The sequence below is a fragment of the Tubulanus polymorphus genome, chromosome 7, assembly GCF_964204645.1.
Source record: "Tubulanus polymorphus chromosome 7, tnTubPoly1.2, whole genome shotgun sequence".
NCBI lineage: Eukaryota > Metazoa > Nemertea > Palaeonemertea > Tubulaniformes > Tubulanidae > Tubulanus > Tubulanus polymorphus.
The window spans coordinates 1,681,425-1,700,332 of NC_134031.1; the positions used below are offsets into that span (position 1 = coordinate 1,681,425).

The window sequence follows — 18,908 nt, forward strand, 5'->3', positions numbered from 1 at the left end:
AAACACATCGAATGTTTATAGTCAGAGAGCCCAGCTATGATTCAATTCCACTTTTGAGTATAAAAGGTTTGAGGGTAAATAATTGTAGTCCTAGGCGGGCCATCAAAGAAAAATGCATTCTTGCTTTTTCGGTTGTGGCATTAAGGGGCCCTGGACCCTCAAAAACCCCAAATATTCCCTGTCAATTCCACTTTTGAGTATGAAGTATTATGAATTATTTACAAATAGAATTCACCACAAGATGCGGTCGTCAGGATACTAACGTTGGTATCATTGCGCTAGTGTCGACATGAGCTAATTGAGAATCAGAAACTTCGAGAAATGCATCCAAATTACAAACATCACTGACTGAACTAATCACTGGTTTAGTAGTTGTGACGTCACCAGTCTTCATTCGCGCGCAGATCATGCTGCCATCGTTCCGTGACTTCACGATCGGAGGTAACGTCAGGGTTGGTGGTTGAGTGGCGTTGGTCGTGGCGGTATTTTTGGCGTCTGGGCAACAATCCGCAATCATCGCGGCAGTGACGTCACTGTCTCGGGTTGTGTCAGATGTATCAGCAGCTGATGGGAGCTGCACGGTATCTGTGGTAGTCGTTGCTGGTGCTGCAATGACGTCACCGATTTCTTCCAGCTTATTTTCAAGTTCGCCTTTCTGAGAACTCACAACTGAAGGTTTATCGACGTCGCTGTCATCGCCCGGGTGATGTTTAGTATCTGGCTCCTCTGTAACTACTTGCACTGATGAGGAATGAGGGCCATTCTGCCGCTCAGCCTCTGCTAGTTCGACACTTGCTGCTGGAACATTTCTGCATGTTTTATCAGATATTTTGGATTCAAAACAATTTTCTTCTTTCAGGTTTATATTTGGGGTCGCATGATCAGATTCACTGCTGTTAGAAAGAAAAAACTCATTCAACAACATCTTAGAAAATTGGAACCATCGATTAAATGGAAAAAATTTAGTTTACCATTCCTTCGGGTATTTGTGGCATTTCTGATTATCCTCAAACTCCACGGCAATACGTTTCACAACGTCTACGAAAAAGTAAAAGTGTACCGGTAGTAAAGAGTAAAGTAGGGGCCTCATTAATAATAAGGTTTAGTTGAAAACAAAAAGAAGAGGCAGTACATAGTCTTCTATAAATACGAGGCTCGAGTAGAACGATAGGCAAGCCATTTCAAATTTCGCGTGGCGTGACAGGCCACAAGTCAGCCAATCATCGACCGGCTTAACGGTTAACTTGGTGGCAAAATGCGGGTCCCCTCCTGGCAGAATTTCTGAGAACTAATGCTAACACAGCTCTAGCGCTGCAGATAGAAATCGATGCCCTGCACGTACTAACATTTATTTTCTTACAGTGCTGGGCTCAGATTTAATAATATTTGACTTCCCAAAAAGTGTTTAACAGTCTAGAGCCATAATAGCCCGTTCGCTGAAATTTCGCTTGGTGACCGGACGGAGCTGCCACTAAATACTACGCTGGCAAGTGAGTAAGTATTGGTTTATGATATTAGCCCCTGGCAAGCGATCAAAGTAGCAACAAATGCTTTAGGTAGAATTACGGTGATACTATATTTTACAATTGGACTTTAATTACGCAAATCCTCACTTTTTGTCTTTGATCTTCGTTTTGGCATGATTTTGTTTAGTGAAGCGTGAAAACCTCTAATTAAGCCGGTGATGGAGACACTTTGATCTCAAGGCCGTTGCCCATTGGCAGTCCAAAATCAATACAATTCCAATCAATCTTTGATAATGTCGCGAATACCAAATTTTTTACGAATTGTCTCACGAAAAGGTTTTATTAGACACGATCGACATCTTTCAACAACATCAAAAGTGCTCAGCATTCAAAAACTCCAAGGATTCACTGACATTGACAATGATAATACCCGAGGACGTCGTCATCCGTCGTGGTGTGATATTCGTCAAAAAAGTTTTCTACTATCCACAGAACGTCAGTTTACGACCTCGAGTCGGATTCTGTTAGCTAAAGACTCGTTTCCCAAACAGATACAGAATGGAGAAAGTGGCAGTGGCGAGTGTCAAGATGAGGATGGCTCCAGCGGAGGCGTTCCTGACGAGCGACCACCCACGAATAATAAACAACAACTGGGAAAATTAGATAAACGTCTGTGTATCGTGTATACGTGTAAAATATGTCAAACGCGCAGCTCAAAAACATTCTCGAAAAAATCATACGAATCTGGAGTCGTTATCGTAAAGTGTCCGGGATGTGAAAATAAACATTTAATAGCTGACAATCTCGGCTGGTTTCAACACGTCGATGGAAAGTGAGTAGAAATAGCAGTGAATCTGAATCCATTTTTACAGTTATTGTTTCAGTGGACTTACTTAAGTCATCATCGTATCAGCCTGTTACATTACAGTGGAACCTCATTATAACAACCTCCGATATATGCGGTATTACAAACTTTGAATTTGGTCCCAAATCGGACAATTCTGATAATTTCATACTGGATATAACGAACCAACGGTTTTAATGAACAGACTTTGCGGTCTCCTGAAGTTCGTTGTAACAAGGTTCTACTGTACTAAAGTTTCAAGTCCAGTCGTCAACATATAGTCATAACTATGACGACTCAAGCAAGTTCCACTGTTGTAGATTGATTATGGAACTAAATTGGGCTCATTGATCTTGAATGAAATCCTTGACGGCAGAACTCGTCCCAGTGCCACAGAATGGCTTCAAATGTAGATAATAACTGAAAACATTCAGTTGGCATATGTGCGATTTGACCAATAGCCCTCCTGGTCAAATGATTGTCCTTATCATTACAGAAATATTGAAGAAATACTGCAGAAAAAAGGCGAAACCGTCAAGAAACTGGATGACCCTGATGGAGTACTCGAAATATTGAATAAAGTGGAAAATACCTCATAAAATAAACTCGAAACTTATTTTAAAATTTTCCGACGATTTCTTTTATTCTATTTGATTTATAATCATGTTTTAGACGACACTGTTGACGATCCTCCCCACAGGGGGCGCATCGGGGTTTATCGATTATCCTATTTACGAATCATGTGTACGTTACGAAATTTATGTTTTAAATCATCGTCATAAATACTAAAACATCACTAATCGATTATTTTATCATTTATTTACAAACAAAAATTCAAGTGATATCGGGTACTATTTCACTATATTATACGCACAACAAGTTGACTTAAAAAAGAAAGAATTGAAAATAAAATTTGTTATTTGTGAGGAGAGGGTTCGGGTTCATGGTCGAAATCCCGGGAAACTGCCCGAGCGACACAACACCGTCTTCAACAGGCCAAATTCTACTATATATTACTTTGCATAGCTTTTCTTCGACCCAAATTACACGTCTGTTCCTCACACTCATTCTTATCAGACCTACGTCACTACTAAATTAAATACTATTACCAGCTATTTTGTTTGCGTTGACCAGTATTAGGGAAATGCACAGAATTCAGCTCTAGCCCTAATGAGGTACAATAAAAGACTCAAAACTCGGTACCAGTCAAATGGGTAGACTGCACGAAGTGTAGATTTTACTAAAATCTATTCGTTAAAACGTTAATTTCCCGCAATTCTCAGCTCAATCCGATCAACTTGGCGAGATATTGACAATCCCAATGCTACCGAGTTAGGGCAGAGTTAACAGCATTACTAATCATTATGACCATAACAGAAATGGTAATTTAAACCCTCTCAACGCTGTAAACGTAAATGAACTGATATTTTAATTATATCACGGGGTTCGAGACTCTCGTAAGTACGGCCCGGTTTACGTCTTAAATTATTGAACCCCCGAAGTTACGACAAGTTGGTAGGAACCACTGCGTAGTAAGACAGCTTTCAGTGAATAAAGTACAATATTCTAAATATGGATCATTATTTCTTCGTATTCAGTCCCGGCGTGAAATATTCGTCGGAATTCGGATATTTATCCGGACTGTAATCCGGATCAGTTTTCAGTCTATCGGTAATATCGCTCATTACTTGTTGCTCGTATGCTGTTTGTAGAGGATGATTTTCGGCGGCGTCTCGTTCGACCGATTCGATGCTCGTCAGCGGAGTCGACTGGGTTGCCGCGACCGCTCGTTTTATCGTTTCTGGTATCACAGTCGATAGGTTACCCGTGTTGGGCACTTGTGAATTTGACATCATCTGAAAACAAACGTCGGAAAAATCGATGAATAACAGCAGCAGAACACGTGGGATTATAATGAGATACAGCAGCAGACAGATAAAATCTCTCAAGTCGGACAAATTGTGTCCTTAATGATCAGGGGCCGGTTGCTGAGTCATGACTTGGACTTAAAACAAACTTAGTTCTAAAGCCAATCTAACAACTCAAGACCAGTCTTAAGATTTAGGACCACTTTTGGTATTAAGTCTTGACTAAGGAACTGGCCCCGGGGGCCGGTTGCAGTCATGGCTTCGAGTTAAGACCATTCTAAGATCAACTTAGTTCTATAGCCAATATAACAAGTCAAGACCAGTCTTCAGATTTAAAATGATTTTTTGACTTAAGCCATAACTGTGCAACTGGCTCCTGATTACTGTGACTCAACACTGATACATACTTTCCTGCGTTTAGCCGGAACTCCCGCGATGTACGCATCACTGAAAGGTTGCTGTTGAGCTTGACGTCTCTGAGTTTGAATATCACGACTAATAATCGGTACCCAATCCTACAGTTTTATAAAACAAATAGAAAATCATCGAATGTTTCATTAATTCATTTCAGAACTAAACTATTCCCTCGACGAGTCGTACCTCGGGTAGCACTTGCTGCCATGATTCAGATGAATTTCCGTTGACTACTGTCGGAGTTTGAGCTGCTCCTTCCTCGCATTCGGTCATTTCAACCGACTACAAAATAAAAACCATTGAACCGATTTCGTGATGTCATAGGTTTATTCACGGAGGCAGCCATATTTGATAACTATGACTAACCTGCGGTGTACATCTGTCCGTTTCCTGCAATGACTGACAAACCGGCGCTTCCCGAACCGACGATAAATCTTCAGCTACCGCGGCTGATTCTGTTGACATATGGGATGAACTCTCAGATGGTCGTGGACTAGATTCCATACGTTGGGTTTGTCTGTAAGTGATTATTATTATTATTATTATTATTATTATTATTATTATTACCACTGTATATTAATGTATATCTTGTGTAGAGAGAGTTCTAATCGATCAGGCTCCGGTTCGACTCTACAGTCAAAATTACTTCATCAAACAACCAGTGTACTATTATTGTATTTGATATGATATTATATTTGAGAGGTAGCACCACATGGCACCGCTGCTGTACTGCATGATCAGTGTGAAATAGATGAGCATTGATTTGAACAGCTGTCACCACTAAACCAGTCAGACAGATACTACTAAATATGTGATATGTCGCTGGTGTAAATCGGCACGGACCGGTAAACTTCAATGAATTCTGTTCTGCGTTACATATGTAATTGCATTATTATGTATTTATTTACACAGTATTGTATGATTTTTTACAAACTCAAGAATATTTTATGCGCAAAACTTTAGGAGGGAATTTAACATAATATCATAACATTCGCTTCAAAGCGATTTATCAGCGACAAGTGACTCAGAGAGTTCATTTCTAATTCAGATGTTAACCAAGCCCGGAGTGAAATTCTAAGCGAGAACAATGGTAACTGGGTCTTTAATTGTTGCAAATAATCATCTACAATCCAAGCGACAACTGACATTTTTAATAAGGGATCATTCATTTATTACATACGCATAAGGGGAGGGGGAGGGGTAAGGGCAATTGCGTACTGTAACGCATGCATAATAAATGAATGATCCCTAAAGCTTTCAGCGTTAGTTACAGACCTGATAATGTATCGTTGTATCTGGCTGTTTTGAACAGTGATCTGAGGAACGAGTTGATAAAGTTGTTGAGACGCCATATTTTCGACCCACGACTGAACCATCGGGTTATCAACATCTGACATCGCTCGCTGAATATAAACAATTATAAACAGTTTACACAACGATAATCAATTAAACTCGTGCCGTCAGAATCGAGATGAACTTACGATACGATTTCTAACTATGCGTTCAACTCCGCGAATTCCACTCGTCAAACAAAACCGCAACAAAGCGACATCTTCGTGTATCGCCGTACGACATTGATAGAATAACGCATCGGCGAAGTGAGGATCATTCTCTGTAATAACAGTGTGAGAGTGAGACGGAGGACGGAATGGCGCAGACAAGAGAAAAGAGCTTAAGGAAAAGATTTACACACGTACCTGGTGAATCGACAATGATTTTTAAAATAGCCGTCAATTGCACTCGGAAAAATTCTTGTAACGTTGCGTGTAGATTTATATTGTCTTCAATATCACCTTCAGACTACAATATACCGTATTACACAGTGATTCACGTTATTTTTGATAAATCTTAATAATTATTTTTGAGAGGATGGGCACTACGTCAATGTCGTCTATATATCGAGGCTAGACTGGGGTTGACCCTAGTTCCAGGACTCGTTAACTACCTTTTAATTACCCTAGACTGGTTGCTGGTCAATTCAATTGAATTATCGATACATTCAAATCCAAAGTATCTTTAATATTAGATAATTTTACCATTGGCAATATCAAGCTATAGATGGCGTGACAATAAGCTCTTCCAGGGTTCCTACAGAACAGTCATTCCATAATTCAAGGACTTTTCGAGAAGAAAATTTCAAATTTCGAGGAGTGTCTGTATCACTTTCATATCTTGATTACTGTCGACTCCTCCTAAATCAGTTCTGTTTATCTGAGTAAACGATTTAATTCGTTGGTATCTGTGTACGTAATAACTAGACTCAAAACCTTAACATTTTCTAATTGCCAATTACTCAAAATTCAAGGAGTTTTCGAGGACTTTTGGGCATTTTGCTCAAATTCAAGAATATTCAAGGACCTTGCAAAATATTTTTGGGTTTAGAATCAGTTTTCAAGAAGTCGAAGGGACCCTGTCTTGTTACCTCGGTGACGATGGCTGTGAAATAATCATCCAGATTGTCGATTGCTTCCTCCACTGCTTCGTCGATAACGGCTTGCGTCGGTTCTCGTCCTCGTAGAACTTTCTCCTGCACGAACGCCTGTAACGGCTGCTGCAGCCGACCGAGAGGCTGCGAACTACCGAAAAACACCTGCAGCAGATCGGAGAACGTCATATTCTGACCAACGACGACCAACAGTTCCGGTAGAAGACCTACAGTCAGAGAACACCGTGTTAGTTCACACTAATCAATTAACAGTTGTGACTTGTGACATCCTAATAGTTCACTTCAAGAATATCCAGTATCCCTTTGAGACGTTTATTCAACATTTCAACTACATGTACATAGTGCGAGTCATCTTCAAGAATAGCAAAGATGGACTACTGAATTATAGGATACTGGTAGTATTCCTGGGCTGGGATACTGGTAGTATTGGCTGGATACTGGGCTGGGTTTCCTAGATGTGGAAGAAAGATAAGTCCCAGGGAACATTTTGAAACATGTCAGTTATATCCATGGTTTCTCATTGTTACTATGGATTGGTGGTTGTCACCCGGATTGAGGATTTAACCCTAGGGATAGCTTTGATACCCAGTCTATGAAACCAGGCCCTGAAGATTAGGATAAAGTCGAAACATTGAAAAATTTTTATTTTGGGATTTTCATACATGTTGCATTTAAGTTGTTCTGGTGATAATTTTACCTTCCCCAACGTTGAAATCGCTGACACTTTGTAAGAAATCAGCTAAAGTTGGTGAATTACTTCCATCTATCATCGCTTGTGAGAAATTAGCTCCTATTTGACTGACGAGTTGACTGAACATAGCGTCAGACATCGGAGGGTTACTAGCCCCAGTTGGATTACTACTGGCTCGTTGTGAATTCGTTCTATCACCCGATGCAGAAGCACTTCGACCCTACGAGAAAATCAAATCATATTACAACTACTGAAACAATTCATTAGGTAGAATTTGAGAACTTTATCAAGGAAATTCGAAAAATGGTAGAATCAAGTATTCTATACATTTCAAGTCTAACAGGTAACTTGCTGATTGACTTAAAACAAATTTCAAAACTTGCCCAAAATTCAAGAAGTTTTAGAGGTCTCGTATAAATCCTGAATATGATCTGTTCACAGATGATTTTTACCTGGGCTAGAATTTCTCCGAGTCTTCGTGCGAAATCCTGCGTATCCGCTGGCCTAGACGATGTATTCTGCGTAGCAGCGCCGCCTGGTGGTGTGAACAACGCAGCGAATGGATTCGCGGCGCGAGTAGTCGAACTCGATGTTGTCGTCGTCGCAGCGCCTGTAGGTGGCGCTGGTGCTGGTTGGCGTGGTGCGCTGTGTACAGTCGTCGGCGCGCCACCTAGCCGCAATAAACAGAACAAATGATGAGAAATTCAGGTTCCAGTTCCACATAATCAATTCATTTTGAATGCTGTTGAACTGTGGAATCAGGTCTGGATCAGGTAATCCATCAGGTTTAATAATTTACCTTGTAAATGTGGATTTGGTTGATTAAGTAAAGCAGATATAATGTTGCTAACAGTAGATTCGCTATTCTGAAATAATTGAAACGAATCAATGTTAACTCAATCTATAAATCTAGCAGGATCCAGTTCCACAGTTGTGAGTTAAGATTCGACTCCGAGTTAACTCATTGAAAATGAATTGATTTTAACTCGAACTCATGACTGTGGAACTGGGTCCAGTAAAATAAACACGAAACCCAATATTTCTAATCTATTCTAGCATCGACGAAAGACTAGCTGTAATAAATCAGTACCTGATTCTGTCGTTGAAGTTCGGCTTGTAGAGCCTGAAAGTGTCTCGATTGACACGGTAAATACGGATCTGGATTACGCAATTCAAACGGTAATAAACCGGGAATTTGTGGCATACCGTTTCCAGATCTACCGTTACCGCCACCGTTAACGCGAGTTGAACCATTCGTCCTGAAGTTAACCACTAATAATTGTAAATAGCTTCCCACTCGCATGAATGGATTTTAGTATAATTCCTACAATCAAACTCAGTTCAAGTCGTTGTAGTTTGGATGATCATAATGTTAATGACTTATCCAAATAACGACTTACTACGTAGTAAATTGAATTGGAAATATGAAATAGTGATGACTTCAGCAATGTGATGACTTATCCAATGATGAGTTAGATTGTAGTTTCTGAATTCAGTTTATTACCTTGATGAATTAGTACCGGTAGTTGTGGCTGATGTTCTTGCGGCTGAAGCTGAGCTTGTCGATGTTGCTGTTGTCGTCATATTTGCGGCCGCGGTTTGAGAATTCGGTAGATTTCCATTAGCCCCGATAATTATAGCACTTCCCTGAGGAGTTCCCTGACCAGCTGAAAATAACAAGCAATATCATACAATGAATAGATATGAAGTAAAGAGGAAATCTGCGCTGTATCGATCATCTTTGAATGAACCAATTGATCAAAGTCTAAGTGGTAAATTTGCTTCAGATGATTCAATCATAATGAATTCAGAATACTATGCGACTAAGAGATGTTTTATGTTAACACGAATGATGAAAGGCTAGAAATGATAGATTGCTCTTTACCGATTCTCTGACTAGCAGCCTGTAGAGCCATTTGAATGATATTTTGCATGACTGGATTTTGTCCATTAGCAGCCGCAGCACCGGTAGTAGGAGTTCCTCCTGTAGCGTTCGTAGTCGATGTTCCTGTAAAATTCAGATTTCATTCTTCCACAAAAACTAATTGCAATCACCCAGAAGCAGCGATACAATTATTTGGGAATGAGTGTCACACGATTGAACTGATCGACCGGACTCCTCTACGGGTACGTAACTTACTGGTTGAGCTAGTAGTAGTGCTGCCACCTACTGGATGATCGTCATCACTATGTTCGTCTGCACTATCACTAACGAGATGAGCGGTCACGCTGTTAAAACTCATTGTATTCGGACCGACTTCCATGAACACGTACGGGTTTGAACTGGCTATAGTTGTTCCACTGGTCGGCATATTCCCTCCCTGAAACTAAACCAATCATTCATCATAATAGACAGTAATAACCGTCTTATATCTGTCAGAAAACTTCATGATTGACGCACCAACGTTCCTAGTTACATGAATTCAAAATTCCCAAGTTTTTCATGGGTGACTTATCGATATTCCAAACGGAAATGAACCGATAGAATCGTACTACACTGGGATTGATGTCATTGTTTTAGTGGTGCCCTGGCAAATGCTTTGTGAAGTGTAAAATTAATTTCCCAAATGTCCCCCCCACAGATTAGAGTAAAATCTATCAATTCCCAAATATTTCTAAACCAGGGAATATCGTTTTAAAATTTCTACTTTCCTTCAATTGAATTAGAGTCTATGGAAACCAATCTCTGGAATATAAAGTTAGTTTTAAACACATACCGGTAATCGGATACCAAATGGCGCCTGTCCTCGGGTAGCCGAGTTCGTTTGAGAACCGTTCGTATTGTTAGCCGCTGTCGCCGGTGTTGCGGTCGACGACGTCGTTGTCGTGGTCGCAGCAGACGCCTGATTCCGTCGTGACGTACGAGGACTTCCGGCCATCGCTGTATTCAAACTAATCTGAGCCTGCGCAATGATTGAAAACAAAGAACAGTCGTTGAGTACCGGAAATGAATTTCGGGTGCGAAAACTAAATATTTCAAGTATTTCCTACCTGAACGGGTATAGTTTGATGAATGACAGCTGTAGGGGGCGGTGATGGTACCGGGGGTGCGGTTAGTTCACGAGGTCGAGAGCTCGTACAATCTAACATGATGTCACTGATAGCGTGATAGGCGTGTCCTATATGATGCATCACTTCGCTGACAGTATTTACCAGTCTCTGAGTTCCGATACATTCCTCACTCTATATCCATTATAAACACAAGAAAATTAGGAGCTATGAATTAAACTATATACAATAGAACAGGGTGGCCACTTAAATTTGACATGCTTTTTCCCTATTTCCTGACATGAACGTTGTTTTCCCTGACTTGATCTGCTACGAATCCAATCTATTTAACGCTCTCAAATACGTAAGACATAGACGGAAACGGTTTGATTTTAGGTGCGATCCAGCCGACTGAACACATTTCTCTGATTTCCAGGTAAGAGTTCACCCTTAGATCACGAGGGACCAATGAACAGTAAGTGAATTCTGGGGCAGATTGAGCGATGATGTGTTGAAATCACATGAATATGAAAAGAGACTCTCAAATATTTTGCCACACCATAATCAGGGGCAACTGGATCTACGGGTCGGGTTCACTAATCAATCGATCCGTTTGAATACTGACCCCCGATTCTAACTGCGGATCGTCAATGAGAACACGTTGATAACGTTCCATCAATGGTTGCATTCGTTGCTGTAGTTCGAATACTTCATTCATCAGATTTCCGAGGACGGGGGTTTCAGGGTTTCTAGAAATATACAACACAATATTCCAATATAACAACAGAAAAGAGAATGTAGTTGAAGATCGAAAATCTGTTACACGGAATGTTTTTACCAATCTTCACAGATCTACATTGTTAAATATTCAGTTTTATAATAGACTGTCATCATTGATTTTAAGTTTTCCAAACTCTGTTGAAACAACTGTCTAATGTCTTAAAACATTATAGGAAATAAACTCAATAACTTTAACTCTTAACTTGAAACTAAACACTATGGGTCCAAGAAAATAATGTAAACTTTTATATTTCTATCTTAAGTGATTAAATCCTTCTATGAAGAGTATGGCGTTTCAAGCAATTATCAACATCTGGTTTTGAAACTCAGTAGTGATACGTACGGTTCTCTAGTCTGTGCGCTAGTATTCGTCGGTGTCGCGTTATCTGTCGTACCGCTTTGAACTGATGATGAATTAGCACCCACTGACCCCGACGTTGTCCCGGATGAACTCGATTCCGTTGTCTGAGATTCTTCAGTTGTCGACGCCGATTCCGTTTCATTCGGATTCTAAAACGAAGTAATAACCATTTTAACGATTGATGATAATGTTTTCAAAATTCACGTTGATAATATTTCAGATGGAAAAGGTTTTTTCACGTTGAACTTGCCTCGTATTTATGCAGAGCTTCTCTGGCGCTGCGTAACATACGTTGAATCATTTTAATTCTCTGTTGAGCCTCGCTGGGAGCTCGAGCAGACGACTGGTTCAGATTGATGTGTACGTCAACAGCTGATCCATCAGTCTATAAACACAACACAACTTTTAATATCAGGTTTTCAGCTTTATAACGTATCAATCCGGTTCCAACCAGAGATGTTTCCAGGCCATTTTACATACAATTGTCCAATATTCTGATCATCCACACTTCACATGTGTTCAGAACTTCTAACACCAGAGATTAGACGTTTCATAAGCATACCTTCAAAAACCGATCACAAAAATAGTGAATCTTGAAGGAGTGGTTCAGGACCGAGGGTATTGTTTAGGAACAGCAAATTTATACCTGCATTGGCGTAGCTGTTCAAAATTTCAAAACTTAGAGCAATCTATCTTCACCTATAGTCTTTTAAGAGCAGTATTTCGAAATTACATTTTTAACTAATAAATTCATACTAACCGATGTCCTTGAAGTGACGTGAGCGTGACGTCCTGATTCACCCATACCGGATAAAACCTGCTGTACAATATTCTACACAAAAAATAAAACACCATTTCAATCAAAAATAAATCTGACCTAAAAAACAATTCTCAAATCTTCAACAAAACTTGATTGAAAATCATCAATTTTGGGGATGTTACCTGTACATGGTTTGGGTCGCTGAGGGGTTCACCGGGCATTCCGCCACCGAACGAACCAAACGAGAAACTAGCACCAGCAGCGCCACCTGGTGTTGAAGACGATCGATTACTGCTAGCGCTACTGCTACTCGGAGGCGGTCGACTGCCGGGCGGCGCTCGCTGTACGACATGGATCACTTTACCGTGTACATCTATTCAGATAATACAAGAAACGGTGTCATTGTTTCAATAAAACAAAGAATTGTTGTGACAGTAGTGACAGACACCTGCGACAGTAGTGACAGACACCTGCGACAGTAGCGACAGTAGTGACAGACACCTGCGACTGTAGTGACACCTGCGCGAGATTTGCTTACCGTACTCTGTCAACTTTTTTTCATCCTGTAAAACTCGTCCTTGGAAAATTAATCGCTGACGATCGACTGGAATTTCCTGAAAAAAACAAAGAGACAAATATCAAAATATCAGTAGAAGTTTTTAGAAGATAATGAGACTAACTCAATTAACTCCTGGGGCTGGTTGCTCGGACGATAATAGCTGGTTACAGTTATGGTACAGGTGGATGCAAATTCAATCGTCACAATGTAATTCATCCACTGGTTATAACTGTAACCAACTTTTGAGAAACCGACCCCCGATGGTTTTAATTGACATTTTTCAATAGGGCTAAGAATGGTTATTTATAGATCCAGCTCTATTTTCTACATAATGAATTAGACGTTTAGTTTGTAAGATTGATACAAATCCTGGGACACCAGTTTTAGAGACTGGGCCAACAGTTTCACTCTGCAGTTCTCTGCTTGTCTGATACCTGTCTATAAAACTCGAAGTCGCCAATAACTTACAATAGAACTCGCGATTTTCTCTTTGAACTGTTTTACTGTCGTCTATAAATAAGACGAAATTCTAATTAGATATTTTAGACACACGGACAAGTGACGGTCATTATTGACTGACACTCTTTCTTGACTTGATTCCATACTTACACTTTCAGGAACTGAATAACTTTTATTCTGCCCTTCCAATGTCTTTACAGACACATCCAACATTTTGAAGAGGATTCTATTACAATAGAGTTCCTGGAGAAGAATACACAGAATACAACCCTATTGAATCGATGATAGGACTCCTTAATAAAATTTATTTTTTTCAGTATTTAGCACGATCAACACCGTTTTAATTAATTGGCCTTTTAATTGACGGTCGATTATCTGGTTAACCTTTAGATAAATTCGGATGTATTCTTTTATTGTATACTTAGAATAATTCGCGTTTTAAAGTCTGTAGTTTGTCTTACCGCGAGTTTATGAAGATAAAATTTGGAAATTTCTCAATAAAAGTTTTGACCGGAAATTCACGTAATGCTATTCAAAGGCGCATGCGCATTGACCTGTTATTCGATGGTGTTCGGCGATACTTAGTATTACCAATTCAATTCAATTGACATTATATTAGAAGTTCAAAGAACGGTTTTGGGCGGTGCTTAGTGTGACAATTTCTCAAGGTCGTAGAGCTTTTCTTGAATTCTTCCCAATTTTCATGACTTTTCCCCCAATTTTCATGACTAAATGATGTTTAAATCCACTGTGCTTGAATTATTGCGTAAATCAACAACTAACAACGTATCGAAAAGATTTTTGCCGACATTCATTAACCCTGGTAAGAGTAGAGATAAATTCAAGACAACCTATGCCTTCTTACACGTAGACTTTAGTTTTAGTCTCTATAGAGTGAGGCCTACTCCAGCCTTCACCACACACCACAGACACACAGTCAGTACCCATAGAGACAACACCATCCTATCCATTGGCATCAGTACCATACACTACTATCAGTGAAAGCCTAATGACAGTGACCAACTTTTAGCACCATCACTATCATCATCAGTGCCAGTGGAAGCCTTCTGTTACTAATCCTCTCACCTGCTGACCAGATTGTCCTACTTAGATTTTGTTGTTGTCAGTGTATCATATCCATATCCTGAAAACCTGTTATTTTATTTAGGTTCTGTTCAGTGTTGTGTGGTGTGTAAACAGTGATTGCCTGTGGCGCAGTATTAATATAGAAGATCTTTAAAAACCATTGCCTGTATTGTTAAAGTGGTCCTTCGTTTCTATTCATATTGTTCTACTCAAAATCTTAGCTTTGACTTTTTAAATTACAGATTATTCAGCGAATACCGCTGGTAATGGAGCATCTGAAGATGGTGGGAAAAGTAATAAGAGATGGTATGAAAGAGGATCGGATTATGATCTGTTATACGAAGGTCATATACCTACGACCCTATTTCAGAAGGGCCTACTCGCTGTAGGATCAGCTTGTATGTCACTATACAATCCAGCTAGGGATGGTAATACATTCAACAAGTCATTTGCAGAAATGAATCTAGGTTTATTTTTAGTAAACTGTATTTTGTTTTCTTCGTTCAGATATGATATGTTCGCTCGGAGAATCGTCGGGGTATTTCGCCTTGAAGAGAATGAGGTCTAAAATGTTAGCCGATCCGACTGGGCGTCTTATTCTGCGGTAAGGCTTCCATTCATCACTGTTTATTTTAGAAGTAATTATCAATGGCTGCCGCTTCATTCTAGGAATATTTATTTTTCAGAGAGAAACCACGAATCAATTCGACGACTGTTGATCTCGATTATTTAGCGAGTCTTCCTGAAGACACATTCGGTAAAACTTACAGTAATTGGCTGAAAAAAAATGTAAGTATCATAACTCGAGTTGATACACAGTATCCGTGTAAGATGAATTATGAGAAAAATCCCACAATAAATTCAGCCTAAGATGAATCGTGTACGCCTGATTATTGCTTACAGTCTTTAGCTGAAATGTTGTCTGCTTAAGAAGGGAAATCCTCATTTGAGCATTTTGAAATCAACATACATAAATTTAATTTTGATTACGAATACAAATAATTATTACACTCCAACCATTTCCATGGTATATGGAGGAGAAAACAGTATTTACAATTATATACAAAAACAGTAGATAGAAGCACTTTGAAACATAACAAACGTTATTTACAACAAACTACTTACACACTACCAGAGGAAGGATCTATATACATCTAGACCTAATTTGATAAATTTAGCCGGTTGAATATTTGTAATTAGTGCTGCCCTATATTTGTTGTAGAAAGTAACGCCGGACGCTCGACGTGAGGTGAATTTCATTGATGATGTTGAACTAGCGTACGTGATGCAGAGATATCGAGAATGTCACGATTTATATCATACGATTCTGGGAATGCCGACGAATATGATCGGAGAGGTCGCCGTTAAATGGGTCGAAGCGCTTCAGACCGGTTTACCGTTATGCGTGCTCGGTGGGATGTTTGGATCATTGCGTCTCGGACCGAAGTATGTTCATCCAATTATTCATCCGGATTAACCTTTTCAGTTTTGACTAATCAATAACTGAAAGTGCTGGAGATGATTTGAAAATTGTTTGGAAATTCCATCCCAGGGTGTTGAATAATGAATTGAGCACATCTACACCGTGGTGCGATGTATCACTAGTTAATATTTCATTATGTTTGTCAGGTGCTGCTACCTATCAATAGAGATAAAAACTAATAACATCAATACACCGTAATGTTGTGTATTAGCAAAGTTCATCACCAATTCCATTAAGGGGTTTTAAATTGAGTAAATTTTGCTAGGAATTTTTATGAGGTATCTCCCTTACAGAAGGTTACAAACTTTTTACTGATTTAAGAAATTTGCTTCTTGAATTTCAGACATCGCGCCCGTTACCTGGAGAAGTATTTACCGTGGGCGTTGAGGGTTGGAATGGATGGACGATTTCTGATGAATGTTTATTTCGAAAAACATTGGCAGGATAATCTAGACGATCTACGAGCTGAATTGAACATTCTTAAACCGCCAGATCCGTGATGATTATGACGACAGGAAAATCTTAGAAAATCTTAGAAAATATGTGCCATAATTAATGTAGATTGATTGATACTACAGTTAACCTTGCATTACTCAAGACCTGACTAATTATGACAATAGCAAAAGCATTTTCTGATTTCCTAACATAATTTCCAATTCTAAAATCAGATTTTCACTTTTGCCTGTCTCAGGTTGCCTAAGTTAGGCAAGGTGTATTGTAATATATTTTATTCTGAAACTAGTCTTAGCTCACTGGTTTGTGTTTTGGCCTCCTTGTATACGTGTCTTTAGAAACCAGAACCAGTTGAATTCAAACTTTTTTCATATTGAGCACTTGATTAAGTTCACACACTCTGGAACTGGTTGTATGCTGAATGAAGAGTGCTATAATTTGTTGTAACGTATTTTATTAGAAACTGTTTATGAAAATAAATACAAAATTTATCTGAACTGAACTCGGTTATCTTGTTTTATTTAAAAGTGTGCTTTCTAGTCTGTCGTTTTACCGGACTTTGCCGATGATGGAACTGCTGGGCAATTCGACCAGTGACAACAAGCACCATATGTAGATAATTGCTACGGTTTCCTTTAACTGTTTTACGAACAATCAGAATTACATTTATTTCAAATGGATAAAATAGAACAATACCAGTACGGCTATCGACAATGGAGCATAATAAAACCCTCAATTCATTTACTACCACGATCTTTCTCATCAATTAGCTGTGGATAATTTCAAAAGAGCCGACGCAAACTTTGATCTTTAGATTTTTCTATTGTGATCATCTGGCTAAAATATTATAACTCAAAACAGTGAATTAATGTACAAATATTTATCAGTTATGTGTTTGTTTTCCAATTACGGCTAAAACCTTTGATCTATTGAGTAGTTTATCTATTGCTGGATGTTTCTATCCCGCGACTTCGGTGACGTTAATCGTTCTATTCATCATCGAGACATGGCGGAAAACTAATGTTTTTTAATTCTGACGATAGAAAACAAAGCGCGTATGTGATGACTGATATTCATTTAGTACAATTGAATACAATGGGAATTCTCACGATTCACAATGTTTCTTGAATACAGCAACTAGTTGATGAATCTGTTTCTCTGATCGTGAACAATGAAAATCGAACATCTGTGAACTGTGAAGAAAACGAATAAAAGCAGACGATTTTCGAGGTTTAATCAGTCGAATTTTATCAGACACCAAGAAGACATCAAGGTAAGTCTAATTCAATAAGCATAACTATCTACTAGAAACTCTTATTCAGAGAGGATTAAGTTAGCGCCAGCGGACTGGTCACCAATGACCACATTTCTAAACAAGTTCAATTGCTACAGTTTTGTTGTGCAGTGGTTGGGTCTCTGGGCTGGAATGCTGTTAGTCCCAGGTTCGATTCTCACATCGATATGTACATCATCATTTTTTTCTTATTTCAGATGAATAGATACATTCTCGTAGTTGTTGTTTGTGTTGCACTTTTCGCTGCAGATGCGATGGCCCACCCTCCCAGGGGTAAACCCAGCAGTAAGTATAACACATTCTTTCATTCGACTGCTTTGAGGGGAAAAAGTGGACAAATCTGTCATTGAGGCAAAGTTTTAGAAGATTGGGGGAATGGGATCTATCCAATCAGTCGGAATCAGTCGGAAAGAATCTTCTCCTTCGAGAGAATATGACATATTGAGACATTCTAAAGTTTTGGTTGTATACATTATTTAATCATTGCCTTCAGTCTTTTACTATCACGGTGCCAAGACTTACCATCCTACAATAAAGAGGACCTGGTTTCCATTTCTGGATCCGAACTCCGTTGTACTTTAATTTTGTTTCGGTGGTTTCTAGAGCGCCATCACGATGACGACCACGATGACATGTCACACTTGGATGAAGACATAATCATTCTGGATGATATGAGTTGGGAGGATTTCTACAAGGCATACGGCACTCCAGTAGACACTATCATCGAAGATAACAGCCCCGTCGAGGAATGGACAGATATTGAAATCTATGTGGACGGACAGGACCGTAAGTATAGAATTGAAATTAACTAAGCACGCCCTAAACTAGTCTAGTCGACCGTTACCTCCTACCCATAGTCACGGTTTTGCAGGAAATGAAATACAATGCAATTAATGAACTAGACTCAAATAGCAGTAAAATTAGGTTCAGTTTTAAGACGAAATGTTTTATCACTT

At 39.3% G+C, this 18,908-nt stretch overlaps 3 protein-coding genes across 4 annotated transcripts; 2 read left to right on the forward strand and 1 right to left on the reverse strand.

Annotated features, from left to right (window-relative positions):
* The first annotated feature begins 1,739 nt into the window (after window positions 1-1,739).
* On the forward strand, window positions 1,740-4,860 carry LOC141908248 (uncharacterized). 2 transcript variants are annotated; one of them, XM_074798194.1, is made up of 2 exons: window positions 1,740-2,298; window positions 4,750-4,860. In XM_074798194.1, exons 1-2 carry the CDS (start codon window positions 1,760-1,762, stop codon window positions 4,820-4,822), a joined length of 612 nt encoding a protein of 203 aa, XP_074654295.1. In that variant the 5' UTR covers window positions 1,740-1,759; the 3' UTR covers window positions 4,823-4,860. The 2 variants fall into 2 exon arrangements, with proteins under 2 accessions (XP_074654295.1, XP_074654294.1); XM_074798193.1 differs by lacking the exon at window positions 4,750-4,860 and adding an exon at window positions 2,807-2,917.
* Window positions 2,924-14,159, reverse strand: LOC141908247 (large proline-rich protein BAG6-like). The gene is made up of 26 exons (XM_074798192.1): window positions 14,098-14,159; window positions 13,787-13,879; window positions 13,646-13,687; window positions 13,157-13,232; window positions 12,801-12,991; window positions 12,619-12,690; window positions 12,109-12,243; window positions 11,841-12,007; window positions 11,343-11,466; window positions 10,721-10,912; window positions 10,447-10,632; window positions 9,870-10,056; window positions 9,615-9,737; window positions 9,234-9,396; window positions 8,820-8,988; window positions 8,529-8,595; window positions 8,182-8,399; window positions 7,736-7,949; window positions 7,015-7,244; window positions 6,290-6,392; window positions 6,074-6,204; window positions 5,868-5,995; window positions 4,959-5,109; window positions 4,779-4,874; window positions 4,586-4,693; window positions 2,924-4,166 (listed from the first exon to the last, which is right to left on the reverse strand). The coding sequence occupies exons 2-26, from the start codon at window positions 13,847-13,849 to the stop codon at window positions 3,891-3,893; spliced, it is 3,612 nt and encodes a 1,203-aa protein (XP_074654293.1). The 5' UTR covers window positions 13,850-13,879; window positions 14,098-14,159; the 3' UTR covers window positions 2,924-3,890.
* Window positions 14,160-14,298: 139 nt separating this feature from the next.
* LOC141908775 (ubiquinone biosynthesis protein COQ4 homolog, mitochondrial-like) lies at window positions 14,299-17,143 on the forward strand. The gene is made up of 6 exons (XM_074798970.1): window positions 14,299-14,459; window positions 14,965-15,150; window positions 15,230-15,326; window positions 15,409-15,511; window positions 15,945-16,168; window positions 16,549-17,143. Exons 1-6 carry the CDS (start codon window positions 14,369-14,371, stop codon window positions 16,703-16,705), a joined length of 858 nt encoding a protein of 285 aa, XP_074655071.1. The 5' UTR covers window positions 14,299-14,368; the 3' UTR covers window positions 16,706-17,143.
* The last annotated feature ends 1,765 nt before the right edge of the window (window positions 17,144-18,908 follow it).